The sequence below is a fragment of the Camelina sativa genome, chromosome 2 (genome assembly GCF_030686135.1).
Source record: "Camelina sativa cultivar CO46 ecotype springtype chromosome 2, ASM3068613v1".
In the NCBI taxonomy this organism is placed as follows: Eukaryota; Viridiplantae; Streptophyta; class Magnoliopsida; order Brassicales; family Brassicaceae; genus Camelina; species Camelina sativa.
The window spans coordinates 21152736-21163967 of record NC_141881.1 but is presented as its reverse complement, the minus strand read 5'-3'; the positions used below and the strand labels follow the sequence as shown (position 1 = coordinate 21163967).

The window sequence follows — 11232 nt, the reverse complement described above, 5'->3', positions numbered from 1 at the left end:
CTTTGCAGCAAACTTACAATGTTTTACCTTCCTCAGTACCTTGTAACTGATATGATTGATAATGATGTTTAACGCTTGCTCCGATTGATCAATCTTGACCTGATCGGGAACTTCCTTAGTCTACGGCGGCTCGATCTCTGAGTCTTCATCACCAGATGGTTTCTTTAATTCACCCTTGGTGAGCGGTACGGTCTTCGTTAGCAAGGAATCGAGAAGACTGTTCTTCAATCCGAGAACCCCAAGTTGAGCCATTATCCTAATCATCCATTATCTCCATTGAAGGCCTTAATCTCCACCTTTGTTGTCATCGCCATCGATCTAGGAATTAAGAACCACGGCTCTGATACCACTTTGTTAGGAATTGACTTTGATTCTTTGTGAAATCTCACTCTTAAACTTACGATCTCAGTCGTTGAACCAACAAATATAGTCAAACTAAATCATAAAGCAAGAAAAAAAGAAAACAAAAGAACACACAAGTTTGTTTACCCAGTTCAGCTAAGTTGATTTGACAAAGCCTATTAAAGAAGATGAATCAGATCAAGAGCAAGCTAGTACAACAATGGAGTATCACAAGTTTCCCTCTCTCTCTATCTCTCCTTTTACAATTAGAAAGATAGAACTTGTTACAGAGACGAAGAAAAGGTTTTGATACTTATATCAATAAAACGGCAAACCCTCTATCGCGACTAGAGTCTTTTGCTTTACTCGTTCTCTTTTACCAATCGATAACCGGTCATAACTGGAACTCAATCAGAACCAATTTCATCGATTTAGGCTAAACCTGAAAACTAAATCACAACCAAGAACCACAACACTATATAATGTTGTCTTCTGTTTTCGATGGTGCATGCTGCTCTAAATTAGTATGTTGAATCTTTTTTTTAATTGAAATATGAAACGATCCGACCCATTTTTTTTGTTTTTGATATAATATTAAACTAGTGATCCCATATTCACTAACATTCTAACCCCAATCAATATAACAGTGGAAATATTCAACAACATAAAACCAGAAACTCCAATAGAAATAATAACCAATAAACCAATAACATCTATCAAACAATGCCAATAATATAAACACGTCAGAGAACAATGAAACAGCAACCTAAACAATCAATCTAGACCACTACATTCCATTCTAGCAACCTAACAGCAGCATAGAACAAATAACCAAACCTCTAGAACATCCTCCTCTTCATTGCCTTGATTCCACGATCACACTTTGCCTTTACCTGCACCACAAACAAAAATTGAGATGCATGAGTATTGTCATAAACACTCAGTGAGGCAATCCTCCCATATATTGGACTATACACACAAGCAATTGAGAATCCGATGTTCAACAACCAACAAACAACACAATCAAACCAAGAAAAGCAAGTATTAGCCGCCTGCTGAAGGTAGGTGTTGATTGACTCTCCTAGTGTCGATCGACACTGAAAAGGTTGGTGTCGACCGACACACTCCTTGTGTCGATCGATGCAAGCCGCCCAATGTCTACCGACACACTCTTTGTGTCGATCAACACATGCTCGACATTTCCCGAAAACGCTAGCTGTGTCGACTGACACCTCCACATGGTGTTGACCGATACTCATTAGAGCCCTTGAGCCGTCCTTGCATTTGTGTCGACTGACGCACTCCTTGTATCGATCAACACATATGCCGAGCATCGTTCTCCTGCGATCTCCGTCGCAGATCCCTGACTCCAAACATCTCCATTGTGGCCGAGGCTCAGTCAGAAGCCATGTAATACCATTGGGAACATGAAACAACCACAAGAAAGCAAGGAATCAATCACACAACTCAAAGAATACTCAAAACATAGAATTCTCAAGCTTAGATCAGCCATGGTCATGCACTCACGTCTTTAACAGGAGAAATCTGACCAACCAATGACGAATCCAACACCCCAGCAAGCCTCTCTCACGATCCTAGCCTCATATCTCATTCTACAGGAGAGATCTCCCAAGAAACAGACACCAAAAACTCCAAAAACTCCAAAAACTCACAAGAATAACTTTGTCTCTTCTATTTCTCTAGAAAACGACAAATGAGCGGAATCTAGACCCTCACATCGACTTTCCACTTAAATACCACGGTTTTAGGGATTTTTCCTAAACCAAACCCCTCCAATTCGACAATTTAAAACAAACCGGTCAAATCAAAAAGTGACAAAAAACCATAAGTTGGTTCGAGGATGTTACAAAATGTTCCAACTAAAATTGGACATCCAAAATGTAATATCACAATCTAAGAACAATACTTGGGTTCACCCCTAGGGGTGAACCTCTCCATTCACCCCCTAATAAAATAAGGCAATAAAATCTGTATACATTATTATAAAATTAAAAAACTTAAACCGTACTTTAATAAACCCAAACCAACATATATAAAATCTAAACCCTAACCATCTCATTTGTGAACCCAAACCGTATATAATTTCGTTCTACTTATAAAATCTAAACCCTAACCATCTTATTTGTGAACCCAAACTGACATATAATTTCGTTCTAATTGTGAAATCTAAAACCTAACATCTCATTTGTGAACCCAAACCGACATATTATTTTGTTCTACTTGTAAAATCTAAACCCTAACTATCTCATTTGTGAACCCAAACTGACATATAATTTCGTTCTAATTGTAAAATCTAAACCCTAACCACTTCATTTGTAAACCCAAACCGACATAATTTTATTCTAAGTTTAAAAATCTAAACCAAGCCAATATGTAACTTTCCTTAATTAAAAGTATACATAATTTGTTTCCTTAATTTGGTTTGCTTTTTAATTTAATTTTAATTTATTTTTGAAATAAAATATTAGATGGAAGATTCTGATTGGCTGAGAGAAGAGGGGGTGAATGGAGAGGTTCACCCTAGGGGTGAACCTAAGTATTTTTCTAATTTAATATAAAGATATTTATAATCTTTATATTAATTGCTATCTAACTTTAGATAGTAGATCCCTTTTCAAATTTAAATTTCAGATACTTTTAACCTTTTTGTTTCTTGCATATATAATGTATTTCTATGATATTTATAATTTTATTTAATATTTTTATAGATTAATTCTAATAAATACACTATCTGTCATTTTATTTATTAACCTTGATCATCTTTATAGAATAGTCAAAAGAAGTTAAAACCCTTTTACCAAAAAAAAGAAGCTAAAAATCTATGTATATTTATTAGAAGATTTGAGAAAATAGAAATGAGAAAAATTGTGGTGTAAATTAGTTGTGTAATTAATAGCATAGAGATTAGAATTCAATTATATTTAGGGGCAATCTCTCGGCCATCTTATGTCATTGCAAAGCTCAGCAAAACACCAATGTCTCAACCCCTAAATCAGGCAGCCATTGATGAAGCAATAGCATTAGGGATAGATTTGCAGTTTGATGATTTATACCACCCTGATGAAATTGCGTTAAAAATTAAACAAAGAGAAGGTAAATCAATAATATATATATATATATATATATATATATAGTTTCTGTAAACTATATGCAAATATTTTCATGATTTAATCTGATGTAAAAATTATGTGTTATTAAATGATTATTCATTTCTTATATTATAATTACATATTGTTCGGTTATCTGTTTATTATAACTACTAATTGTATTGAAATATATTTACAGAAGCGCTTTCTATACAAGCAGATGAAGAATATGCAAAAATGTTGCAATTACAATTACAGGAAGATGAAGAATTTGTAAAAAATTTGCATGCCATTTCCATGGAAGGTGATTTTGTTTGCTGATTAATCTTTATTTAAATTAATAACGTGATTAAAAAAAACTGATCGAATTTTGTTATACAGAAGATTTTTTTGTGGCTTCGCAGTAAACTTTGTATTATAAATGCTAACGGTTATTTCTTTCTTTTCTTCAATCTTTAGAAAATCCTCCGAACAATTTTCAACATGATGTTCCTTCGGTAATCCCAAATCCTTTTTTTATATATATTACATGTCTTTTAACAATTGTTACATATGTTGTTCTTGTAAAAGATTGTCACAAACCAATTGCTTTTGATTAAATATCAGACTAGTGGAGGAAGTAGTTTACCTAATCAAACTGCTACTACTGAGAACAACAATCCAGAAAATGAAATAGAAGAATTAACCGAGGAAGTTAGTAAAGAAGGATTACCAGAAGATGTTATCTCTGGATTACCAACTCAAAAGTACCGTCGCAAAACCTGGTGGAGAAGGAGATCATTTGTTCCCGATAAAAACGAGTAAGATCATATCATTTCATATTTGTTTGTTTCAATTTTTTTGTAATACCAAATGTGACTTTAATTCTATATCGTCAGTATTTACTATGGTTAGTCTGTGTCAGTCTTTGATTAATCTAGGTAATTTATGGATATTCTTTGGTGATTGTATAAGTAAGATCCGGTTACGACTATGATTTTAATTATTTTGTTTGTGTGATCTTTGTAGGTGTTCCATATGTACAGTTAGCTATGAGAAGGGAGATAAGATAACTATGTTACCATGCAAGCATGCCTTCCATAAGGATTGCATTTCAAATTGGTTAAAAGAAAACAAGGTATGAGTGTTAATATTTATAAAAGTAAAAATGTTAATGAACGTTGCATATATGACGTGTTCTCACCTATATGATATTGTTTGGTTCATGCAGGTATGCTGTGAATGCCAAGCCGAAGTTAATCCGTAATTGGAACCGTTATACTAACTGTCATGGGGTGATAAGATTAATATCTTATATAAGCCAGGTTGTCTTGATGTAATGTTCTGGCATTTTTTGAGAATTTTAAAATAATTTATCAAGAATAACTAAAATATATTTATAATTTTATTTAAATAATATTAAAATTATAATAGCCGGATCAAATAATAAAGGGACATTTGTAAAAATACAATATTTTTCAGAATAATGGAGATTAACAACAATCTGAAAATGGAGAAATTTACAAAGTCCTGCTGATTATTTATATATATCACACAGATATCCACGTTCTTATTTTGGAAAGTTGATTTTAAGATAAACACAAAATTAACTTTTCCTAGGCTAGAGTATTATATAAGGTTCCCTCAAATTCATGTTTTGAGGAATTCATGTTTTGAGGAATTGACAAGTGACTTTCTATCTACTTGACATGTGTCTTCTTTTCTTCAAACTCATAAGTATATATTATATTTTCTTCTAATTTAGTTATATTATCTTATATTAAAAAAATATCACAACCAAATATTCCATTTTTCATTAAATTTCATTACATCATTAAATTTGATTATATCATTACATATTAAATATATATGAGTAAAACACATTTGATTTTTCTACATTTTATCAAGAAAAACATCAACAACAGATAAAAAAAATAAAAATTTTCATAAGCAAGCCATGTAATACCATTAGGAACACGAAACAACCACAAGCAAGCAAGAAATCAATCACACAACTCAAAGAATACTCAAAATATAGAATTCTCAAGCTTAGATCAGCCATGGTCATGCAATCACCTCTTTAACAGGAGAAATCTGACCAACCAATAACAAATCCAACACCCCAGCAAGCCTCTCTCACGATCTTAGCCTCATATCCCACTCCACAGGGGAGATCTCCCAAGAAACAGGCACCAAAAACTCACAAGAACAACTTTCTCTCTTCTATTTCTCTGGAAAACAACAAATGAGCGGAATCTAGACCCTCACATCGACTTTCCACTTAAATACCACGGTATTAGGGGTTTTTCGTAAACCAAACCGCTCCAATTCGACGATTTAAAACAAACCAGTGAACCAGAAAGTGACAAAATTCCATAAGTTGGTTCGCGGTTATTACAAAATGTTCCAACTAAAATTGGACATCCAAAATGTAATGGGATTATATAAACATATCAAAATCTAATTTAATATAAAGATATTTATAATCTTTATATTAATTGCTATCATCTTTAGATATATATATATATATATATTTTTTTTTAACAAAAGAATCAGCTCAGACGAGCCAATTAGGTGGAAAATTGTCTACAAACAAAACAGGATGTGGAGACACACGCGCTTGACGTGCTAAAGAATCCGCTCGTACATTAGCATTACGAGAAACATAAATCAAAGAGAAAGAAGAAAACTCCTCCCTGTCGATCCGAATGTCGTCTAGATATGTTGCAAAAGCTGGCCAATCAGTTGGGGAAGACACTATCTTCACCAAGCCGGAGCAGTCGGTAAGAAAAGCCACATCCCGGAAGTCATGTCCAATCATACATCGCATCGCCCAGATGAAGGCTTCAACTTCTGCATGTAACGGGGGTAAACTTCGCCGGAAATTTGTCGCTCCAAGCACTGGGGGCGATCCTTCTGATGAAATACAGCACCATCCTGCACCGGTAAAAACATCTGTCGCTTTCCAATAGCCGTCAACATAACATCTCTGTCCCATAAAAACCGTAGGAAGAGATAAACCCCTTCTATACCCAGGTGTTAAACACGTAGTAGTGGAGGGAAACTCCTCCCCCTCGACATCTACCTGAGCCTCCTGCCAGGACAAAGCCTCACCCTCTGCCACCCGGACAACCTCATCAGGGCGTTCAGCCTGGTTTTTAAAAACACGGGCATTTCGAGCTTTCTAAATATACCACATCAGCCAAGAAAAAACCTGAACCTGTGAACCCGGACTTATGGGATCTAGAAAATGATCAACATTAGCATATACAGAGTTCTTCGGAAAGAGTTGCGGCCCCACTGGTACGTGAGCTAAAAGCCCAGGCTTGTCGGGCCGGCGGGCATAGAAAGATGGCATGATTTATATCCTCCTCCTCCATCCCGCACCGTGTACAAACGACATCACAACTCAATCCCCGACGATGCAAATTAGCCGATACCGAAATACAATCCGATAAAACTTGCCACATAAAATGTTGTAGTTTTGGTGGACATTTAACTTGCCAAACCCTAGCAAGAAGGGGAGTGATTGCTGGACTAGATTCGAATGCCTGAAAAGGACATTGGACATCCAAACGTTCCGTCTCATACCCAGATTTTACCGTATATTTCCTAGTTTTAGTAAAGTGCCATCCTAAATAATCTGCCTTGGAACAACTGCTTAGAGGAATTGCCTCTATCAGAACGACATCCACAGGATCAAAATTCTGAGTAAGCAGATCCTTTCGCCAAGAATTCGTTCGTCGATCAATCAAATCAGGTAATCGGAGATTTGGGTCCTTAAAAAGACCGTTACTTAAGGCTGGTCTCGGGAATTGAGCCGGAACCCAGGGATCAGACCATATCGAAATGGAGGTCCCTGAGCCAACCCGTGTAATTAGCCCTTTTTTCATCAGAGAGCGAGCAGATACGATACTCCTCCACCCATACGAGGGTGAATAAGACCGTATTGGATCCATAGGATCGGAGTTCCGGTAATACCTACTTTTAAAAACCCTTGCAAATAGTGAATCCGGACAATCTATCAATTGCCATAACTGCTTAGCCAGCAAAGCCGTGTTAAAATCATCAACACTCTTGAAACCCAATCCACCCAACTGCTTGCTACAACAAAGCCTCTCCCAAGCAATCCAATGCATACCCCCTGCCTGACCATTCGTACTCCACCAGAAATTTGCCACTGCACTAGTCAGTTTAGATGTGATAGTCTTGGGCAGACGATAACAAGACATCACAAAAGTCGGGACAGCCGTCGCGACAGACTTAATCATCACCTCTTTCCCCCCTTTTGAGAGTAACCTCGCTGACCAGCCGGTCGTCCGACTCTGCAGACGATCCCGGACAAAGGAAAAAACCTTTGTTTTGAACCCCTCCACCCATACGAGGGTGAATAAGACCGTATTGGATCCATAGGATCGGAGTTCCGGTAATACCTACTTTTAAAAACCCTTGCAAATAGTGAATCCGGACAATCTATCAATTGCCATAACTGCTTAGCCAGCAAAGCCGTGTTAAAATCATCAACACTCTTGAAACCCAATCCACCCAACTGCTTGCTACAACAAAGCCTCTCCCAAGCAATCCAATGCATACCCCCTGCCTGACCATTCGTACTCCACCAGAAATTTGCCACTGCACTAGTCAGTTTAGATGTGATAGTCTTGGGCAGACGATAACAAGACATCACAAAAGTCGGGACAGCCGTCGCGACAGACTTAATCATCACCTCTTTCCCCCCTTTTGAGAGTAACCTCGCTGACCAGCCGGTCGTCCGACTCTGCAGACGATCCCGGACAAAGGAAAAAACCTTTGTTTTGAACCCCCCCCACCCGCCCCCCCCCCCCCAAACTCTTAGGGATTCCCTAATAAGAACCCATACGATACTCCTCCACCCATACGAGGGTGAATAAGACCGTATTGGATCCATAGGATCGGAGTTCCGGTAATACCTACTTTTAAAAACCCTTGCAAATAGTGAATCCGGACAATCTATCAATTGCCATAACTGCTTAGCCAGCAAAGCCGTGTTAAAATCATCAACACTCTTGAAACCCAATCCACCCAACTGCTTGCTACAACAAAGCCTCTCCCAAGCAATCCAATGCATACCCCCTGCCTGACCATTCGTACTCCACCAGAAATTTGCCACTGCACTAGTCAGTTTAGATGTGATAGTCTTGGGCAGACGATAACAAGACATCACAAAAGTCGGGACAGCCGTCGCGACAGACTTAATCATCACCTCTTTCCCCCCTTTAGAGAGTAACCTCGCTGACCAGCCGGTCGTCCGACTCTGCAGACGATCCCGGACAAAGGAAAAAACCTTTGTTTTGAACCCCCCCCCCCCAAACTCTTAGGGATTCCCTAATAAGAACCCATACGATACTCCTCCACCCATACGAGGGTGAATAAGACCGTATTGGATCCATAGGATCGGAGTTCCGGTAATACCTACTTTTAAAAACCCTTGCAAATAGTGAATCCGGACAATCTATCAATTGCCATAACTGCTTAGCCAGCAAAGCCGTGTTAAAATCATCAACACTCTTGAAACCCAATCCACCCAACTGCTTGCTACAACAAAGCCTCTCCCAAGCAATCCAATGCATACCCCCTGCCTGACCATTCGTACTCCACCAGAAATTTGCCACTGCACTAGTCAGTTTAGATGTGATAGTCTTGGGCAGACGATAACAAGACATCACAAAAGTCGGGACAGCCGTCGCGACAGACTTAATCATCACCTCTTTCCCCCCTTTTGAGAGTAACCTCGCTGACCAGCCGGTCGTCCGACTCTGCAGACGATCCCGGACAAAGGAAAATGCCTCATACTGTTTTAGAATATCCAAAACCACCCACATTGTTCCTTATCAATCTTACAGAAAAACAGACTGTCATCTGCAAATAACAAGTGGGTGATTGGCGGGCACTTGTTTGCCACCTTAATACCCGTAATCCGCTTATCGGCCTCCGCCTTCTGAATATTTGCAATAAGGACCTCCGTACATAAAATAAATAAGTATGGTGACAGCGGATCGCCCTGTCTCAATCCCCTTTCCGGAACTATCAAACCATTTGGTTGACCATTGAGAAGAACCCTATACTCCACCAAAGAGACACAAAACATAAGCCAGGAAATCCATCGTTCCGCAAAACCCATTTTTTGTAGTAAAGCCTCTAAAAAACCCCACTCAACTCTATCATATGCCTTATTCATATCCGTCTTAATTGCCATAAACTTTCCTCTACATGACTTATTCGTCCACAACCCGTGAAACATCTCCTGAGCCATCAATATATTGTCCAAAATCAAACGACCCGGAACAAAGGCCGATTGTGTCTCCGAAATTAGACCAGGTAAAAGCGCATTAAGGCGTTGACACAAGACTTTTGAGAGTATCTTGTACCCCACATTACACAAGCTAATAGGATGCAACTCTGTCATCCGTGTCGGTTTAGCCACCTTAGGGATAAGACAGAGGTGCGTTCAATTTAAACTCATATCCAAAACACCCTCATCAAGAAACTGATTGACCATAGAAACAAGGTCAGCCTTAACAACCGTCCATGCCTTTTGAAAGAACAAAGCAGTCATCCCATCCGGCTCTGGAGCCTTATCCGGGTGCATCCTAAATAAATCCCGTCTCACCTCTGCTTCTGTAGCTGGGGCTGTTAACTGTTCATTATCCGCCTCTAAAATTTCCGTGTTGACCTCACGTAATACTTCCTCAAAATTATCAGGATTAATTGTAGTGAACAGTTCCTGAAAATACGAGACAGCCGTGTCACAAGTATCCACATCATTCGTAGAACAAACCTCATGCTTATTATAAAGCCCAACAATCCAATTATGAGCCCGGCGCTGCTTAGTTTGTGCCTGAAAATACTTTGTATTTTATCCCCCACCCGCATCCAACGATTCCTACTCTTTTGATACCAATGAATTTCCTCATCCCAGTATGCCTCGCGCAACTGGGCATGTAAGTCCGAAATTAACTCCGGTGCAGACGTATCGTCAGCCTGAGCCACCTCCAGCTGCCGTTTTAGATCCTCAATCAGAACCCTACCATATAGGGCCTGCGTTTTACGCCAAAGAGAGACCGCCCACCTACAATTCACGATTTTGTCCGTGAACCTTGGTGATCCGTGATCCCAGTCAGCAGCCCAACCAGACGAGATCGCCTCCATTAAGCCCGTCTTACCAATCCAACGACGATCAAACATAAAACTCCGCCTTCCCCGCGGCCTCTTGGCTCCTACACTAGTCACGAGAGGCATATGATCATAAGCGATCATCGGCAAATATTCATTCACCATGTCCGGGAATAAATCATGCCAATCCTCATTACCTAAAGCCTTATCCAATCGACACCGGATAGGCTTCTTATCTCGCCAACCCCTCCAGGAGAGACAATCACCCAGATATGGGAATTCCAGAAAACCACAATCCCAAATCATGCCGTTAAAATCGAGAAAGGAAGAAGCGGGGCGTAACCTCCCTCCGCGTTTTTCATGATTACCAGTTAATTCATTAAAATCCCCAATTATAAACCAAGGTGTAGACCGAGTAGTACTTATCCTTGTCAACCGTTCCCAAACCAAAGCTCGGTTCTTGGGAACAAGATCACCATAGACAAAAGTCAAATGAATAACACGCCCCTTAAAACATGCTTCAACATCAATTAATCTATTTGTTTCCATTAGAATTGAAACATTAAAAACATCTTTATTATAAAATAAAGCCAAACCACCACTACAACCAAAAGTTGCACTGTTGTCAAATTATTATAGCCAAAATGGCCTA

The 11232-nt window shown here is 38.9% G+C and overlaps 2 protein-coding genes across 3 annotated transcripts; one reads left to right on the top strand and one right to left on the bottom strand.

The window, feature by feature from the left end:
- The first annotated feature begins 3225 nt into the window (after positions 1-3225).
- On the top strand, positions 3226-4861 carry LOC104727157 (uncharacterized). Of its 2 annotated transcripts, XM_010446185.3 has the most exons (6): positions 3226-3456; positions 3649-3753; positions 3909-3946; positions 4056-4249; positions 4458-4566; positions 4660-4861. In XM_010446185.3, exons 1-6 carry the CDS (start codon positions 3339-3341, stop codon positions 4693-4695), a joined length of 600 nt encoding a protein of 199 aa, XP_010444487.1. In that variant the 5' UTR covers positions 3226-3338; the 3' UTR covers positions 4696-4861. The 2 variants fall into 2 exon arrangements, with proteins under 2 accessions (XP_010444487.1, XP_019087599.1); XM_019232054.2 differs by lacking the exon at positions 4660-4861 and having other exon boundaries at positions 4458-4572.
- A 1124-nt stretch (positions 4862-5985) lies between these two features.
- Positions 5986-7699, bottom strand: LOC147948980 (uncharacterized). The gene is made up of 3 exons (XM_087469416.1): positions 6823-7699; positions 6643-6671; positions 5986-6579 (listed from the first exon to the last, which is right to left on the bottom strand). Exons 1-3 carry the CDS (start codon positions 7697-7699, stop codon positions 5986-5988), a joined length of 1500 nt encoding a protein of 499 aa, XP_087325542.1.
- Positions 7700-11232: the final 3533 nt, after the last annotated feature.

Bases quoted from the DNA above. Each gene is read 5' to 3' on its own strand.
- LOC147948980 (XM_087469416.1), bottom strand. From the start codon at position 7,699: ATGATTAAGTCTGTCGCGACGGCTGTCCCGACTTTTGTGATGTCTTGT. The intron at 6,672-6,822 runs GTACACGGTGCG...ATCATTTTCTAG, and splicing joins ATTGAGTTGTGATGTCGTTT to ATCCCATAAGTCCGGGTTCA. The intron at 6,580-6,642 runs GTTTTTTCTTGG...TTTAAAAACCAG, and splicing joins GTCCGGGTTCACAGGTTCAG to GCTGAACGCCCTGATGAGGT.
- LOC104727157 (XM_010446185.3), top strand. From the start codon at position 3,339: ATGTCTCAACCCCTAAATCAGGCAGCCATTGATGAAGCAATAGCATTA. The intron at 3,457-3,648 runs GTAAATCAATAA...ATATATTTACAG, and splicing joins AAAAATTAAACAAAGAGAAG to AAGCGCTTTCTATACAAGCA. The intron at 3,947-4,055 runs GTAATCCCAAAT...ATTAAATATCAG, and splicing joins TTCAACATGATGTTCCTTCG to ACTAGTGGAGGAAGTAGTTT.